We start from the raw sequence: 19,639 nt of genomic DNA on the forward strand, positions 1-19,639 counted from the left end.
GAATAAATCACATTTTAAAATGTATTCAAATAGAAAACAGTTCTTTTAAAATGTAATAATATTTCACAATAATAGTTTTTATACTGTATTTTTGATCAAATAATGCAGCATTGATGAGCATAAGAGACTTTTTTGAAAACATAAAAAAATCTGAATTATTCCAAACTGTATTCCACACCAATAGTGTGTGTCCTATTTTCTATTTTTTCTTTACAAAACTCTATGCAATTTCCTTATATATGAAGAGTTCAGATGCAAAAGCCTCTAAGTGCCATCTGAAATTTTCTTCTAGAATGATCATTTTTATCAAGCTTGTATATTTAAGTTCAGTAATTTCACTTAAATGGCAATGAAAATGACCTATTAATTGTCATTTAAGTGAAATTACTGAACTTAAATATACAAGCTTGATAAAAATGATCATTCTAAAAGAAAATTTCAGATGGCACTTAGAGGCTTTTGCATCTGAACTCTTCATATACAGTATAAAGTTTGTAGCCCTCTGATCTAGACAAAAAGAAACTAACATTTAGTAATTTTGTACTTTTCTGTTTTGGGCTCTCTGGAGGTCATAAGAGCTGTGTGGGGTCTGTACAGAGTCTAGCGTGTGTGGATCATAAAGACGGTGCCAGATCCGCCACATTCCTCGATCTGCCTCCGAAAACAATCCTACGGCGAAAGCTGGACAACAGCGGCTCTACGAACGGCTATCAGAGACCAGGATCAGTGTAAGTGAAACTCTTTACCAGTATCTAACCCACTGATGCTAAACCTCACCCTGTGCTGTGAGCGAATCAAAAGATTATGGATCGGCGATAGATCTCAGGAAACATTTGAGGATAAAGATGATGAAAAAAAATCATTGAAAATTCATTTTAAAAAAAACATGCCTTTTGAAGTTAATGTATTATTTGTATTTATGTTGTCAAACATATATATATACAGTATATATATATTATATAATATTATTATTATTATATATTTTTTAAATAATGTCCCATTAGTTAATGCATTAACTATTGACATTAACAGTGAGCAGTATTTTTTTTACAGTATTTATTTATCTTTATGTACATTTGTTAATAAAAAATACAACTGTTCATTGTTAGCTCGAGTCCATTATAATATTTACAGATACAAATGTTTCATTGTTAGTTCGTGTTAACTAATGTTAACAAATGTAACATTGTTGTAAAGTGTGACCCAAAATGCCTTTCTGCATGTTGATTACACCACACTGACTTTTGAAGAAATTGATTTGGCATGCAAATGTTAAAAAAAAAAAAAACAATAGTAATAATTTAAAACAAAATAACATTTCCGTTAATCATTATTTAAAAAAAAAAAAAAGATGGCACACTACTTAAGGTTATTTTTCAAGAATTATATTTATTTTTTTTCATTACGATCTCAGTGCAGTTGATTTATTGTTAGGAAACAGTAGAATTGATCATGTAAGCTGTATATAGAACTTGTATGTGAATTGCATTTTTAATGTGTTTAAAATTAAATATATATATATATATATATATATATGTATATATGTATCACATTAAAGGGATGATTCACCTGAAAAAATTCTATAGTTTACTCACCCTCATGTGGTTCCAAATCTGAACACAGCAGAAGTAGATATTTGAGAAATTTTGGTAACCAAGACATGGAGAAAAAAATATATTCATGTTTCACAGATGAAAGAAAGTCATACAGGTTGGGAATTACATGACAATGAGTAAATAATGACAGAATTTTCATTTTTGTGTGAAAATCTCTTCCATTACTTCATTGACAGCTTTTATATGTTTCTGTCAGGTTTTAGAAAAACACTACGTCATGAGAAATGTAAAAACATGTATTAAAAGTAGTGAGGAAAGTTTGTGCAGTATTATACAGTGTAGTTGCTGGCGGCGATGGAAGCTGCTGAATGGAGATTGATTGCAGTTGTTTTTTGTTGGCACCAGTTTTAATTACACTGCTGAAAGGGTTGATGTGACCCCGCACTGGTTTTTAAATCTTCTCTGCAGGGAACGATGTATAATTTCGTTTGAGTTATCATGACAGGAAGAAAAGAAACATCACGTCACTTAAGTGGACTCGATTCAACAGTCTGTGGTCGTCGTTGTCATGATGGGTCATACATTTTCAATAAGAGAGACATCTGGACTGCAGGCAGACCGTCAGGCACATCTTGATGTCATCTTGATGGCAGTTTATGTCTCTGTACAATCCAAATATATGCCTCCATGTCAGTGATACCTTCACACACATGCAAGTTACCCATGCCATTTGCACTGATGCACCCCATACCAGGACAGATGTTTGCTTTTGCACCTCTTGCTGATGAAGGTCTGGATGGTCTCTTTAGTCTTTGGGACTGAGAACTCAATGTCCATTTTACCCAAAAACATTCTGAAACATGGAATGTATTTTGGATCATCTGAGATGAGCTCGGGCCCAGAGAACTCTGCAGCATCTCTGCATTGAACAGATGAATAGCTTTCTCCTTGCGTAACAGAGATTCCATTTGCATTTCTTGATGCAGCGTCAGACCGTGTTCAGTGAAAATGGTTTTCCAAAGTACTCTTGAGCACATGTGGCTGTATTTCACAGAACATAATAGTTTCTCATGCAGTGCCGTCTGAGGGATCAAAGGTCACGCACATTCAACGGAGTTCTCCTGCTTTGCCCCTACACAGACTGAGATTTATCTTAATCCACTGAATCTTTTCACAATATTATGTATGGTAGATAGTGAAAGACCTAAATACTTAGCAATCTTTCATTGAGAAATGTGATTTTTGAATAGTTCTTTGTGACAATAGTGACAATTCTTTCATGAAAATTGGCACAAAGTGGTGAGCCATGGCCCATGACCCATCTTTTCTTGCAAAGACTGAGCCTTTGGTGGATGCTCCTTTTATACTCTAACAAGAAACCCTCACCTACTGTATTACCAATTCACCTTCTAATTGTGAATGGTTTCAATTCAGTTTAACTTGGATATTCTGTAATTTTTTCACTTTTATTTTGCCTCTGTCCCAACTTTTTTGCAGTGTGTTGCAGCCATCAAAATCAAAATTAGTTTATATTTATAGATAATAGTAAGTGTTAGTATTAATGGGTTAAGTGTTGACAAAAAAGTGTTGTCCTTATTCTTCTTTTGAGTTAAACTCCAAATCTAGCAGTACTGAATGTAGAATGTTGGCTCTCACCAAAAAAATTTTTTTATATATATAAATCAAACTGTTGCCACCTGCTTAGTTAAAATGGTTTGTTCAGCCAGCCTAATTATTGTGCGGTGAAATCATCTCGTCAATAATCATCCTGACATCTGGCCATGGTTGTATGTTTCAGGGTGGCTGCCAGAGCACTGCTTTTTGAGAACCCATCAGCCGGAAAACCTCCTCCCTTGGGAAGGTAAAAATAGGCACACTACATAAAAACAACCGTTTAATATATATTTCATGGCAAACATCTTTATAAAACCAAAAAAATGTCTTTTAAAACAGTTGAATTTGATCTTTTTATGATTATAATCCATAGAGATGCCAAAGCCATATATTCCTGTGAAGCCGAACACAGCAATGAGCTGAGTTTCCCACAGGGGGCTCACTTCTCCAACGGTGAGTCTATCTATTTATCTATCTATCTATCTATCTATCTATCTGTTTATATATCTATCTGTCTGTCTGTTTATCCATCTGTCTGTCTGTCTATCTATCGATTGTTCTATTGTTCTATATATCAGTCGTTCTATCATTTGTTCGTTCCTTCTATCCATTGTTCTATCTATCAATCATTCTATCATTCGTTCGTTTTATCTATAGATCATTTTAGAGTTGTCAAAAAGTACCGACTTCGGTACCAAGTACTTCGCTTTGAGCGCTGTTGAGCAGAATCGTAAACACCTCTGATTGGCCATTGTGTTCACGCGCTTATTGGATATGTCTGTGATTGGCTACAATGATCAACGCTCGGGAGCGTTTAAGAGCACACGGAAGTGTTTGAAAGTGTTTTGAAAGCAGGAGTGTTTGAAAGCACAAGCAGGCGTCTATCAGTGGACCCGTCCGCTGATAGACGCTTGTTTTCAAACGCTCCCGTGTGTTTCTGTGTAAGCGCTCTGTGTTTTTGAAGCCAATCACAGACATATCCGATGAGCGTGTGAGCACGCTGAGTCATCCGAGGTGTTTACGATTGCGCTCAAAGCGTCACATTTTTTAAATTTCAGTACCGACTTGGTCTGACAACTCTTTGACAACTCTAGATCGTTCAATTGTTCTAACTATCGATCGTTTTATCATTCTATCTATCGATCATTCATTCATTCTATCTATCTATCGATCGTTCTATCGTTTGTTTTATCCATTGATCGTTCTATTTTTTGTTCATTCATTCTATATATCGATCATTCGTTTGTTTTAATGTTCGTTTGTTCTGTCGTTCGTTCTATTGTTCATTCGTTTGTTCATTCTATCTATCGATCATTCTTTCGTTCGTTCTATCGTTCTGTCTACATTTATATTCAATCATTTAGCATAGTGGTTCTCAACGGGGGCGGGGGGCGTTCAGAGAACAACAGGGGGCGTTGGAAACAAGACCGTTCATGTGTTCATCGGGGGCGTTCACGAGTTTAAATGCAAGAACGATTTATTACCATCGCTCTAGCATTCTCTTGTCCTATCGTTCTCTCATTCCATCGTACTATCGTTTTCTATCATTCCATCGTACTATCGTTCTCTCATTCCATCATTCTATTGTTCTCTCATTCCATCATACTATCGTTCTCTCATTCCATCATTCTATTGTTCTCTCATTCCCTTTGTTCTATCATTCTCTCATTCCCATCGTTCTATCATTCTCTCGTTCCATCATACTATCTTTCTCTCATTCCATTGTTCTATCGTTCTCTCATTCCCATTGTTCTTTCATTATCTCATTCCATCATTCTATCTTTCTCTCATTCCATTGTTCTATCATTCTCTCATTCCATCGTACTGTCATTCTCTCATATCATCGTTCTAGCGTTCTCTCATATCATCGTTCTAGCGTTCTCTCATTCCCATCGTTCTATCGTTCTCTAATTCCATCATTCTATCTTTCTCTCATTCCCATTGTTCTATCGTTCTCTCATTCCATCGTTCTATCGTTCTTTCATTAAATTGTTCTCTCATTCCCATTGTTCTATCGCTTTCTCATTCCCACCATTCTATCGTTTTCTAACTCCACCATTCTATCGTTCTCTCATTCCACCATTCTATCGATCTATCTTTTTCATTCCCATTGTTCTATCGTTCTCTCATTCCATCGTTCTATTTTTCCTCATTCCATCGTTCTATCTTTCTCTCATTCATCATTCTATCTTTCTCTCATTCCCATTGTTCTATTGTGCTCTCATTCCATCGTTCTATCTTTCTCTTATTCCATCATTCTATCTTTCTCATTCCATTGTTCTATTGTTCTCTCATTCCATCGTTCTATCGGTCTCTCATTCCATTGTTCTCTCATTCCATCGTTCTAACTTTCTCCCATTCTATCGTTCTCTCATTCCACCATTCTATCGTTCTCTCATTCCACCATTCTATCGTTCTATCTTTTTTCATTCCCATTGTTCTATCGTTCTCTCATTCCATCGTTCTATCTTTCTCTCATTCCATCATCCTATCGTTCTCTCATTCCATCATTCTATTGTTCTCTCATTCCATTGTTTTATCTGTTGATTTCAGCCAGCGCTTGTCATTTCTATGTGTAACAAATGGTCAGTAAATGGTCTGGGTGGTCAGTGGTCAGGCTGTCTGAGGCTCACACAATTCATCAAGTGATCTAGAACTTCACTTCAGTTCTTAAGTGACTTTTTATGAACTGCGACTGCAATATACACCAAGAAACATTGCTGTACTGGGAATGTGGTTTGGTGGATGTTAAATATGTACGTCTTTTGTGACTTGCAGTGACGGTTACAGAAATCAGAGAAAATTAACTATGACTGAACTGATGCACTTTTGCTGCATACCAGGGCATTAATATTGATAGAAAATAATGTGTTCCTGTGTCTGTTCTGTGGAACAACCATCGGTTGTTGTTCCTTGAACATGTCAAGAATAGAATTTTATTGCTGGATGTATTTTCCGCAAGGAATAAACTTGGCTGGGCACCAGGGCATTGAAACAGGTCACAGTAACCTGGTGAAGTCAAGTCTTCCTCTCTCTAAAGCTCAGCAAACACTTAGCACAACATAAACCCATCAGCCTGAGTTCTCACTGTTGACATTTGAGAGTTCTGCTTATAAAAACGATGTACTCTTTATTTTGTAATCTCATATGCCTAATGCTTTAGTGTGTACAGATGCTTTGATAGTTCAGAGAATGTTAATATGAGTCATTACTGAGCAAGTTATTTGTGAGGTCTTTTTGAAAGCTTTATGACGGCAATTTCTCGATGCAAAGTGACCCAACTTTGTGATTGATTACCTGCAGATGTGGTTCACTTGTGCCTCCCTTTTCTGAGGATACTATTGCTTTGTGAACATAATGGTCAAACAAATCACTTTATGAACGGTCAACTTAACTTAAGGCTGAAGAAACGAAACTAAATAAAAGTGAGACTTTAGAAGTGTCTGCTTATTTTGGTCTCCAGTCATTTTACCCACCAAGTAAAAAATCGTACATCTGATAACTTAGAAATATAAAAATAATAGCACACCTCAGTAAATCACATGATTTGAGGTAACATTCAAATCTGTTTCAAAAATTTTGAATGGCTTATATGCCAAATTTGATGCTTAGGGTTGGAGGGTTTGCGGGGCTCAGCATTGTAGATTTTCAAAAAATGTTGTTCCCTTATATATATATATATATATATATATATATATATATATATATATATATATATATATACAGTATATATACAGTATATATATATATATATATATATATATATTACACACACACACACACACACACACACAGTAGTGGTCAAAACTAAGTGAAAAGTTGTTTTATTTGTGATAACACAATGAAACATGCCAAATTGAGCGGACATAATTTTTGGCCAGGCTGTCATACAAAGAAAACTTGTTTTATTGTAAGTAATAGCTATACTTTTTTTTACAGACAATATTTTACTGGAATTTGCAACTACGTTACTGATTGATTTATAATTTTTTAACCCACACTATTAGAAGAAAATTTTCTGTCAGGTCATTTATTTTAATTAATTTTGTATTGTTCGATTTTATGAATTAAACAGCTAATAAACATTATTTATCACTAGAAAAAAATGAAATAACCTCTTAAACATGAAAGTATTATGCAATCATTTAAGACATTTCTCTTTATATAGGGCCTTTTGGGCGTCAAGGGTTCTTTAAAACTAAGTCAAGAACCCCATTGAACTTGACTTTTCAAGTCTTATTGACGCCGTCTTATTGACGCCTACTTGACTAAGTCATTATTTTAATGATGTTAGATTTGTAACCAAAAAAAAATCAGCAGAGAACATACAATGTAATATTGAATAATTAATTTAAATTTGCAAAACATACAAGGCATAATACAAGATCAACAAACATAAGCTGCATTGACCCAATGATGGTTTTGTCATTTGTCCCAAAACTCTCACTGGTTTGGGTCTCATATCTGTTGTTGTGCCCCAGTTTATTCAACCCCCTAAGTATGAGCAATAATACTATAGAATTCTTTTTCATACTATAGAAGACTTCTCCACAGCTTAAACCTTCTCCGTTTCTTCTTCGCAGTGTATTCTTCAGTGGAACCAGGCTGGCTCCAGGCAACGTTTGAGGGCAAAACAGGACTCATTCCTGAAAACTATGTGGTGTTCCTCTGACAGCGTCCAACCAGGAGAGGCCGAGCATTTCATGGTATCCATGGTAACATGAATTTTAGACCAAGAGCTTAAAGTATATATATCAAGCATTAAATGATTTGTAAATGAACTGTATGGATATTACATTATATGACACTGAATATTAAGAGATCATGTATGGTACACAAACCTCAATGATACAGCACAAGGCCTGAATCGCAGCTGTAATTCTAGATAAAGCTTTTGCTGACATGATGTGCTTCTGGTGGAAGCCCAACTGAAATCATTGAGTGTAGATGCACAAATTTAGATACACTGAGGTCAGGAGGTGCAATGTACCGCACTAAATGATCATTTTAGGTCTACTGTGCGGTGGAATACTGCAATTCTGTCATGAAAGACCAGCTTATAGGTCTAAGAGACAGGCTTTCTTTGATTTTAGCTCAATTCTTATTATTTTAAAATGAAGGGAAAGAAGGTTAAACCTCACCAGTAACTATTTGAGCTGTGACTCATTGTCATATTTAACTCAATTCAGCTAATTGTGCTGTGTGTGTGTGTGTGTGTGTGTGTGTGTGTGTGTGTGGTTTCTCATTATAAAATGACTTACTGTTACTGTCATAAATGTTCAAAAGTCTGAGACCACACTTTTAGGATTTTGAACATTTTTAACAAAGAGAAACTAGAAATATCTCGGATTCTGCATTATTTCTAGCTGACTGATCAATTGGTTAACAATGAAGCTCAAGATTTTCTTTTGAACATTTTCAAATCATGCCAGAGAATGTGTCATGTTTTGTTAGCTTATTCATATTCATTTATCACATTATGCTGTTCATATAATTTTTGAAAATAAAAAGGAATAAAAAAAAAAGCTAAATATTTTTACTAGTGGTCTCAGACTTTTGGACCCCATTTTGTTATTGACTAATAGAATTATACATGCAGTACTGAAATCAGCCATTTTATGTAAAATTTCAGAAAAGTAAAATGATCAAATTCTGTGCTGAATTAACAGCATCCTTGGATCACTGCTTATTTTATCGCATCAGAGCAATGGAACTAAGTGTTCTAGTAATTTATAATTGAAATGTCTAATATTTTCTGATACACACAAAATTATTCCTATTCCTGAAATGTTTGGAAACCACTGGCTTGGGATAGCAGTGGATGATGTCTCAGTTTGGTATCCAGGTCTATACAGATACTAATGAAACAAGTCCAACTGTAATAACTTCCTTCTTATCCTTCTGAAGTTTAAAATGACACCCACTGTCAGTGTCAACACCAACATGGTACATTCCAGCCATCTTATTGAAACTTCTACTTTGATGATAACTGATTTAAATAAAAAAAATAGATGATAGAAATGTATATATGGATAATTGTTTTGCAAATCATATATTTGCCGTCTTAATACATTTTGGTTCCGTCAATAAATTTGTTTACAAAATGAGACCCACTTCTTGTCTTCTGTTTAAGAAAAGATTTTTAGCACAAGCTAAATCATCAGAAGTAAATCCCAGACATCAATGACTTTCCTGGAAAGAAACTGCGTCGGAAGTCTTTGAAAAGCGGCCGGTTGCCAAGATCCCAGTGTTCTTTCCCAATTAAATACATGAGAATGCTCGGTGCCCTTGACCGCTGATGCTGGACTGATACTCCCTTCAGATAGGCCATCAAGGTCAGAGGGAGGAAATTATAGGAGCACCAATAAATGTTTTTCAAATTTATGCTCTTGCCTTCTGATAAAACTCTACCTACGAGAACACAGACGCAGCCGGATCATTTCCATAATGACCAACACAATCTACCAAGAGCAGCGCAGATTAGCTTCTGGTTTAAGACATGCTTTTTTAGGGGCTGTAAATAATGGTGCAAATACCAGTAAATTGACTAGTGCAAACCTTAGTAAAAAAAAACATCAATTCATTTAAATAATCTCCTTCCATAAATTTTGCTTCTGAAAGGGAAACTCCTACTACGCCTTTTCAGCACTAATTTTTCACTGCGTGTCTTTAGTAAATCCTGACAGTAGTTCAACGCCAAAAGAGGGTTTGCGCTGGAGTAAGCTGTGCTTAAAAAAAAAACAAACAGGCTGGATCAAACTGTTGAATGTACCTTTAAATATAGACTGTGATCTCTCAGCCAATCTACAATTTAGCTATTTGTCTTTCAAGCATTGTTATTATATGCAATCAATGTTTTTTTATTAGATACTTCACATGTACTTTTCATTTGACGTGAAGTGAGCGGTTACTGTGCATTGGGAGTTTGTGAGATCTGACCATGAAAACTGTCCTTTTGACGCTTATCAGCTTATCAAGTGTTTCCTTTTCATCACACATTTAGGATTTAAAATAAAAATAAAACTGGGAGGAAAAGTATAATTTTACCATGAATTACAGTCTAATTGGTTTTAAAAAAATGTCTGTGGAAATTTTAGTAAAAGTCAAGAATTACATGGAACATGGAAAAAAAATTACTTCACATAACATTTTTGCACAGTTATGTGCTCACACGTAGTTTACTTCTCTTGGTTCTTTTGGTCCAGACCAAAAAAGAAAATTATACATTTAGTCTTGGTTCACTTAGCGTTCACACTGTCATTTTTAACACAGAACCTAAAGATACAAAGAAAACAGCTTTTATGACGTATATTTTGCGAGTCAATCAGTGGACTGTGAATGGGGGTTTTTTTTTACTCCTATTGAAAAATTGTGTATTTTCAACTAACACATCAGGTCAGAACTTGTGACTATTAAAAGGGGAGGAATTGTGTATGGAAAGATGTGTGTCTACATTAACTAGATGTGGTACACGTACACCAGAGACACGAGGAGTCCCAGACCCAAGCATACTGTCTGGATCACATGGCTTCACTTGTTGTGAAACAGGAGGGGTCTGACCATCCCCGCAAGCACTTTCGGCAGCTGTGATGCAATGACCTCTGACATCATCTCTGGAAACTCCACCTTCATGGCGTCCGCCTGGATGTATGTGCTCAGACAGTAGAGATTGACCTTCTTTACAATCTACACAAAGATAAAGTCAACGTCACTCTTCAAGCTCCCCTATCGTGTTTTGCACATTCTGATACATATAACAAGTGATGGCGTGAATAAAGCTGTTATGTGACCTATTTCATATCGTGTTTTACACATTTGTGCGATGAAATATTCATTTGATGTGTTTTACACTGACATCACACAGCTTATCACTGTGTGTTCTGAAAAAACATGGCCTTTAAATCGTGAAAACATGATCGAAACTGCTCTGAAAAATCTGTTGTACACAATCTATTACATTCCTTCTCTCGTCTGATTGATAGTTTATATTTTTTTTAGCAAGTAAAAAGCCTTTTAGTATAATTCTAAAAATGAATCATCTTTGCTGATTTTTATAAAGTAAGCAAGAATTGCTGGTAAAGTTGGTAAAATGACATGACTAACACTAACAGACTGAAGAAACTTGGTTTTACTTGATTATCCATTCATCATTTCTTAGAAAAATCATGTTAAAATGGATTTTTTTTTAAATCAGGCATCTCTCAATCATCATTGTATTATATGTTTTGCCCCCCATAATAAAAACTAAAAATCTTTGATCATAAAATTAAGCATTTAAATATCAACTTACTATTATTATTACTGTCTATAATTGGGAGATAAAGAGTGACAAATTTTATTTATTTGCAATTTACATCATTACAAGCTATCAGAGCTTACTTTTTGGCCATATAATTGTTTTGGGGTTTTTTTGTGTTTTTTTTCTCCATGAGGATGAGCTCCATATTCTCCTATATCATACTATGTGAGCCATAAAAGCCTGATATATAAAATATGATGTGCAACAAAAAACACATATACAAACTTATTTTTAAGATTTTGTCTAAAGGTTCAATAAGCGATTTTTAGACTATTTTTTCATGTCAGGCTTTAAAGGGTTATGTTTCTGAGAATAGGAAAATAGGATTTTATGAGACAGCTCAGCAGCTACCTATGGAAGCTTGTTTCCACCACTGAATAAAAAAAAAATATATAAAGGTTATTATGACTTTTTATCATGCAATTTTGACTTTTTTTCTCTCAGAATTGCGTGATGAAAACTCGCAATTCCAACGCTATCTCACAACCAATTTGTACGAATTCGTACGATTTGATGTGATGGGTAGGGTTAGGGGCGGGGTCAGGGGTAGGTCATTAGTACGAATTCATAAAATAGAATTCAACTCGTAAAATATGTACGATTTAGCAAAAATTACAAATACAAATTCATACAAGTGAGGTTGTATGAATTCTTACGAATTAGCCGCCATCATAAAATACGTACGATTTGCCGTGAGATTGGGTTGGCAATTCTGACCTCGCAATTGCGAAGTTACATCTTACATTTTTTTCTCAGAATTATGCGATATAAATTGCGAGTTATAAATTGCGAGTTATAAATCCTGAAACTGTCTAGCATTTCCTGAGAATGACCCATGTATATTTAGCCTATAGCTCCTGCTGTACCTCGTGCATGCCGTCCATGAGTTTGGTCAGGTGGTAGAATCTCTGTGAGCTGGCCACCACTCCTTTCTCCTTCAGCTGGATGGCTTTCGTCAACTCACAGATGTAGTTATGTCTCATTTCATCAAACTGCGTCTGACTCTTCAGGCCTTCCAGAGGAACTGCCACAAACACATCAATGTTGAAACATTACCGATAGCCTACACTATACTGCCATGGGTCATATTGGAATTTACCACAGCATTAGTGTCACGGATAAATTAAAACGGCTGTTTCACAATGCATAAAATGTTCCTTTTTTAAATCACTGAAATGACAGCTCTGTAAACGATACAAAAAATCTCTTCACTGATGACTGCATTTGCTAATCATGCCAGTTTCAGTGTTCTATCAATATAGTAATGTTGTAGTCAGCACAGTTGTTGTAAGGCTTCTTTGGCATTAATGTTGATCTAATTTGAAAAATGTTAGCTTGGAATTGAAACTTAGTTTGGATTTTCAAGGTCTCGCAGTCTGCCAAACACATATCTCTTGTCTATCCATGCTCACTGGCATGAAGCCATTGGTTTAAAATTGTCCAGATTGTTAATATTCCATGCTGGAACACCGATCTGACCTGTAGAGAGGGTCAGACCGTAAGAGTTTTATGTGTCAGAGAGAAAACACAGAGGATTTATTACCAGTGTTGAGGAGCATCAAAGCCTTCATGCACAGAAACTCTTCCCTGGACACTTGCAAGTTGGCGAATTCCTGTGGAACAGACTGCATCCCCAAGCACAAGTCGTAGATCGGAGACCTCCTCAGTTGATCACTAAAATATAGCTAGACTGAGTATATATGCATATTTCAATGTCTGTCAGTATATATATAAACCTGTTTATTGAATGTAGCTATTAAGATCTACATGTCAGGCCACAAATAGTGTATGAAATAGTTCTCTCTCTTTTTTATCAGTGAAAAAAGGTACGTTACCATCAGAAAATGGTGTATGTTGTTATGTGTAAAGTTAGGTAATAAAGCCCCTGATACCTGCTTCGAGGTAAAAAGTTTGAAATACCTGAGCCATGGTATACTTATAGCAAACATCATATATGTCATTATATATATCATCATATATATATATATATATATATATGCTGTGCACTATCCTCTTAATTACACAATAAACAACAAAATGGCAGCGGTGAAAAAAAACAGTTGAGGAAGCATTTTAGCGATGTGGAGCTCTGCGGTTAGGCACTCCAGTCACATCACATTTATTTCTATAGATTTACAGTATTAAACATGAAAAAAACAGTCACACTGCCACTTTCAATTAGAATTACGACTTCAGTGTATACTATAAAGCAGCTCTCCAGTGTGTTCATGTTTTTACTCATCTGACCTTGACGGTCTGAACATAAGAAATTAACCGGAGAAGATTTCTACATCTAGGAAGGCGGAGCCTCAGAGCCACACCTACCTATTACATAATCGCTACGGACCAATGGTCAACCTGTTTTCAACTCTTGAATGAACATTGTTTTGGCCTGATTTTGTTCGAAATGACGTCACTCCAGTTCATTCTTCAATTTTGCTTAAAGTGTATCAGGGCCTTAGCATTTGAACAGATTTTAAATGAATTGATTTTACTGTTACTTACTGGCTCAAGACCAGATCGGGTGCAAAGTACAGGTAATCAGTGGTGACATTCTGGAAACTTCTCCAACCCAGGGAGAACAACATTAAACCCATCCAGGAATACTGGATTAGCGTCATCTGGTCGTTGATGTGCAAATTGCGAAAACCTGTTAAACATAGATGAACAAGAAAAATCTTTAGTAAAGCCTTGGAACTCACAGAATTCACAGATTATGAAGAGCTCCATTGTCTGTGCTTTGGTTTGATCTCATAGTCATTCAGAAGGTAATGAATCATGAACGTTAGTCTCTAAAATGTTTGTTAGGCTGATTGTAAAGGTGTTACCTGGAAGAGACTTGGACCATCTGACGATCCAGAGCAGCTGCCTCTCGCAGAGCCTGTTGAGACTGTTGAGGAGAAGGTGGGGAAGCTCTGGTTGCGAGCTGTCGTAGCCAGAGTAGACCACCTGTGGCTCAATGCTCTCCAGAATGCTGATCACCTGCGGGGCCAGCTGCAGCTCACGGATGGCTGGCATACAGGGCAGGGAGGACACCGTTTGACCATCAGCCAGCAGGGAGAACGGACTCTGGAACATCAGCAATGGACTCATCCCCATGAGCTTCAGATTCGCAAACCGCTTCATCTTACGGCCTGAAACACGCAAATGCACTTTAATGAGGGCTTATCTTGATCATCTCGTCACTCTTATTGAACTTCCATATGCTACGGAATATTAGAATAATAATTACTTGTGATTCTTGGGTGGAAGCTTAAGGATCTTTAAGATGCTCATAATTTTAGATATTTTAGTTAAATTTAGTTTAAATGTCCAGGCTGCTGTTTACAAACAATTAAAGTGAATGAGGACTGGGGCTCAACAGGCATCAACGAAATTTGAGATTTCAGTCTGTTCCTCACAGAAAAAATGACACATAGTGCAAACCTCCCGCCTTGTTTGCAGAGGCTATTTACAGTAACTCCGTCTACCGTTTTCTGATTAAGCAGACAAAATTACTAAAGGAATCGATGTGATAACAGGATCAGTGAGATCCCCGAGAAACTTTGTGTTTGCTCAAACATTTTGAGCGAACACAAAGTTTATCTGGGAAACGTGAAGGTTTCTCTGGGAAACGTGAAGCTTTTGCGAGCAAACAAAGTTTGTCGGGAGAACGCCAAGGTTTTACGAGCAAACGCAAAGTTTCTCGGGGAACAAGTTTTTTGCGAATGAGCGCAAAATTTCTTGGGGGAACGCAAAACATTTGTGAGAGAACGCAAAAGCATTGACTTAAAAAAATATTTTTTCTTTTTTCACCACCATGTCCCTTTAGGGGCTCCGTACTTTTAAAATGCACATGAGCATATATGAACAACTTTTATGATACTATTATGGCACGTTTTGATTTTGAAAGCCCAAGTCCTTATTGACTTTCACTGTACATAAATAAGCAGCTTGGACATCGTGCTAAACATCTCCGTTTGTGTTTCACTGAAGAAAGAAAGTCATTTAGGGTTAAGAACAACATGAGGGTTAATAAATGAAGAATAAAAAAAAGTTAACAACTATACTTAAGATTGGACTTTAGAAAATGTTCAACATTTATATATAACATGTAACATTTTAACTGCCCATTAATGTCTATTAAGTCCAAGAAGCTTGACAAATTATATATAGTTAATGTATAAATACAAAGCATAATGTTAACAAACAGTGATACCTCCCAGCATCATCCCTGCCTGATAGCACTTTCTAAGACGGCATGCGGGACAATTCTTTCTCCTGAGTTTATCAACAATGCAGTCATTTCGTCCTGCACACAGGTAGTTATGGTGACCTAGACAAGAGGGAAAAAAATATTAAACTTATGAATAACTGTCAGGTTTTTTTTTTTTTTCAAAGGAAGGCGATTTGGAGAGTACAGCGAGAGAGAGAAAAGGAAAAGGCACAGAGCGAATTGGTTTGAAGCAAGGCTGACAGGGCATAGTGACACGGCCATGGTCAGACATAGTGGCTCTTACATATCTGTCCTCAGTGATAAGAATAACAAGAAAGAACACTGTGAACATTGGTCCAAATGATAATTGCCATCTTCCGGGACGCTCTTTGAAACAGGAAATAAAAACTCCTGTTTGCAACAACACTTTAATGAAAATATTAAAAAACCCATGTTTATGTCAAGTTTAGGCTTACAACCAGGGTTAGGTGCTTCTACATCAGTGTTATTCACCGATAGTTCCCCTCAAATTTTAGGGATAACTTAGGGTCAGGGATTTTCAGACAGGAATGTTGTTCCAGGATCAACAAAATATGTTTTACTTGGCAAAATCACGGTGATCGTGACTTAAAGTTGCCAGAACTGACATTTAGAACATGTGCACATAAAATGTTCAGTCTTGCTCTTCTGGAAAAATACAGGTTTTTATTCAATCGAAAATGCTCCCAAGACTGAGATTGTCCTGATCCTGATACCGTCTGCTGTCATTTGGAAAGTAGCAAATTGTGCTCATGGCTGTGACATAACTACTGGCTGGCCCTTAGATACTGTATGTCCCGCCCAAACTTCCTGTTTAGGAAGTTTCCTGTTTACGAGATACATCAACACAGGAGAGAAACTGCAGCCTGCAGACTTCATGGGGTCTTCAATATACTCTAAGACAGATAATACTATTTTGACAAAATGATTACAATGTTGCTCACCCTCAACAGCTCTCTTGAAAAACACCTTGCAGCTTCCACAGGTAAGAACTCCATAGTGACAACCCGAAGCCTCGTCTCCACATATAACACACACTCTTTGAGATGGAACCCTGAATAGAAGCAAGACACAATGATCTCTTGATGATATAACCCAAACAAATCCTAAATGACAGTGGATTAAAAGTGTATTTGGACCAAATAGTATAAAATAATAACCAAATGTAATTCCAAATAGCTGTACATTTGCTTGAAATTTTGTCAAATACAATCACATTTCCACAAGTGTCCACATACTAAGAAGAGCCAGTACAGTATGTTCTAACTTTTGACCTTCTGATTAATGATAATGGTTCGCTTATTCAGTGCTAAACTAGATGTGCTCAGAATTGCTACTGAAAACAATTTGGTTACGGCTCACACCAAGTGGATCCCAAACCCTTAATGTGCTGGTTCTGATGTGATGCAAGAGGAATGTAGTTTTAAGCAGAATTAAGCTCCCTTGATTTAGATGCCTGACTGGAGGATAACTAAAATATTATTCCATATTATTTGAGCCCAGGCTCATTAGAAAAACTTACTAGTGGCAACATTTTAGCAAAACGCAAAATACGTTGTTCCTGCAAGTTTAGCGACAGTCTCAAATTGAAATGTCCATTGAGTGGCGCTAAGCGTTTTTAGTGTTTTTTGTTGTTGTTGTTGTTGTTTACGTTGAAGTTTGTACGTTTCACCTCAGTTCGCAGTTGAAATGGCCGGTGAGTGGCGCTAAAACCTTAATACTCCATTTTAAAATAACGTACACTAAACCCTAAACCTTCCCGATAGTGTTAAAAAAAAAAAAAGCATGTGACATAAAACACAATCGTAACAATGGCATTATAGTTTGTTTTTGAACTCTTGACTTTGAGCTCTTTTATGTGAATTATCTTTCACGGGATTCGTACCCTAGCTCACCGCATCACAATAGGCTACAAGTCAGCTGAAACCGAACATATGGAGCTGGTTAATTATGCAAACTCCAAAATATATTCGTTTTCAAATCAAAAAGTGTTTTGAGGCCATAACATAATTGTGCAAGGGTACCGCAGGTTATTAATCCATAATCTGCCCCTGTAATCATAATTGTGTGTGAAAAGAAAACGATTAAAAGGGCTTGTTTTACTGACTCTAGTGTTAATTTATGTTGGAAACTGCAGATATATGTACGTATTTTGCGTTTTGCAAAAATGTTGGCACAGGTATGCTAACTTTTCCAATGAGTCTGTGTTGATACTTTTAGTGATCCCCGTTCAGTTCATAAGATGAATTCAAAGTAAACATGGTGTCAATATAATACATTATTTATTTATTTATTACAAAAACAGATGACTTCTTAAATCTTCTGTCTCCATCTTGTAAACCTTCTTCATGTTCGACTCCATTTTAAAGACTTTTGGGAAAATTAGAGCACTCTGGGACATGTTGTTCCATCATGTGCCATAAAATGAATAGAGTGAATTCATTAAATATAAGTAAATGCACATTTCTGGGTGACATTGCCAAAATGTATTATTATTATTATGATTACCCCAATTTTTGTGTGTCATTTTTTGTTATCACTTATTGTTTTTTAATTAGAAACTTAAAACTACACGCACCATTTCAATTCTGGTTATTTTAATTCATGCAGTTATGCGTCATGTTGCTTAAACTCAATTCAGAAGAGCGCACAGCATACATGACGTCGTTCTTACCCTGGGAAAGCAGAGTAGACTGTACGTGAGCGCGGGATTAAGGCATCTTGTGAAGAACATCCAGCGTGCTCTTCATTCACACGAGTGGACTGATACCAGAACGGAGAGTCCGCGGCGGACACCCATTTAGACATGTCCGTTTTGGACATCATGGGAGCTGCGTTCGTTCCATCGAAATTCAACATACCCCTGCCTAGAGAAGGTGATACTCTTCTCTGAGGTGGCAAAACCAATGTAGATTGATTCATGTCCAACTGAAAGTCAGAGGAACTCTCCACAACTACCTGTTGGGCAGCTTGAGATGAGAGCCTCAAAGCTGAAGACTCAATAAACCCACATTGCTGTTTCCTTTCGGTAGGGTCGTAGCAGCTTTCCAAGGCGCTGATGTTTAAGCCGACGTCGAAATCAGTGTTGGGTGGCTCCATAATGAGAGACTGTTCTGTCTCATCTTTGATAAACGCACTCCCCAGAACATCTGTCTCATTGGGCAGACTCGCTTTTGGGCTCCACTGTCCGGTTTCAACTTTCAGAAATTCATCCATGTGATCAGTATACGTTTTGGTACCAAGAGGTAAGTCAAGCAGAGATAGTTGATCCAGAGCTTCGGTGCTTGATTCAGGCGCGCTGCTGCGTAAAGGACCCGCGTGTCCAAAATTACGCACGGAGACCCTGTCCTGCCCAAAACTCCCGTCCGTATATTTTTCTATTAAATTACTAACTTCCGTCATCATATCTGTAGAATCAACGAGAGAAGTGTTCACAGTGTCCATTCTGCTGTTTGTTTTGGTTTCCATAATCACAAATCTGGCCGGCGAGATGCGTCCTCTCTGTTGGTTGGAAGTTGTGATCTGTGGCGTATAACTGTCTCTCGGTTTTCCTCCTTGTGGTGAGAGGCTGTACAAAAGTGTTCCAGCGACTTATTCCTAAATATAAAAACAACAATCACTCTGAAATAAATGCTTTATTAATTATAAGGTTTATTTTATAATATTAAATAAATGCTTTTCTTGATTTAGAAATCATACTATATTTAATTAAACTATATTGCCTATGTTCACTAAATGCCCTTGAACTGTGCTGCCTCTTATTTATGAATCATTTTTGATATTAAATGGAATCCGAAGTTAATTTCTTACCTTACAAGTCAATGACATAAAATTGAATTTAGTCTCATGTGAAAGTTTGACGGCCGAAGACACCGAAATATCATAGTAGTCATGGATGACGTGCTGAAATATTATCTAACATGCTCCAGATACATG

General features: G+C 36.5%; 2 protein-coding genes across 9 annotated transcripts in view; one reads left to right on the forward strand and one right to left on the reverse strand.

Moving 5' to 3' along the window:
* Positions 1 to 9,274, forward strand: part of arhgap42b (Rho GTPase activating protein 42b) — a 147,355-nt gene extending 138,081 nt beyond the window's left edge. For all 8 annotated transcript variants that reach the window (XM_084123901.1, XM_084123903.1, XM_084123902.1 and 5 more), the window contains 4 exons: positions 569 to 728; positions 3,355 to 3,417; positions 3,544 to 3,623; positions 7,754 to 9,274. In XM_084123901.1, coding sequence (XP_083980027.1) covers positions 569 to 728; positions 3,355 to 3,417; positions 3,544 to 3,623; positions 7,754 to 7,842 — 392 coding nt within the window. In that variant the 3' untranslated portion in view covers positions 7,843 to 9,274. The remainder of the gene's footprint in view (positions 1 to 568; positions 729 to 3,354; positions 3,418 to 3,543; positions 3,624 to 7,753) is intronic.
* Positions 9,275 to 9,927: 653 nt separating this feature from the next.
* On the reverse strand, positions 9,928 to 19,274 carry pgr (progesterone receptor). The gene is made up of 8 exons (XM_084123909.1): positions 18,378 to 19,274; positions 16,648 to 16,757; positions 15,668 to 15,784; positions 14,298 to 14,603; positions 13,975 to 14,119; positions 13,013 to 13,143; positions 12,336 to 12,493; positions 9,928 to 10,856 (listed from the first exon to the last, which is right to left on the reverse strand). The coding sequence occupies exons 1-8, from the start codon at positions 19,169 to 19,171 to the stop codon at positions 10,701 to 10,703; spliced, it is 1,917 nt and encodes a 638-aa protein (XP_083980035.1). The 5' UTR covers positions 19,172 to 19,274; the 3' UTR covers positions 9,928 to 10,700.
* Positions 19,275 to 19,639: the final 365 nt, after the last annotated feature.

The sequence above is a fragment of the Abramis brama genome (assembly GCF_963993115.1).
Source record: "Abramis brama genome assembly, chromosome: 9".
NCBI lineage: Eukaryota > Metazoa > Chordata > Actinopteri > Cypriniformes > Leuciscidae > Abramis > Abramis brama.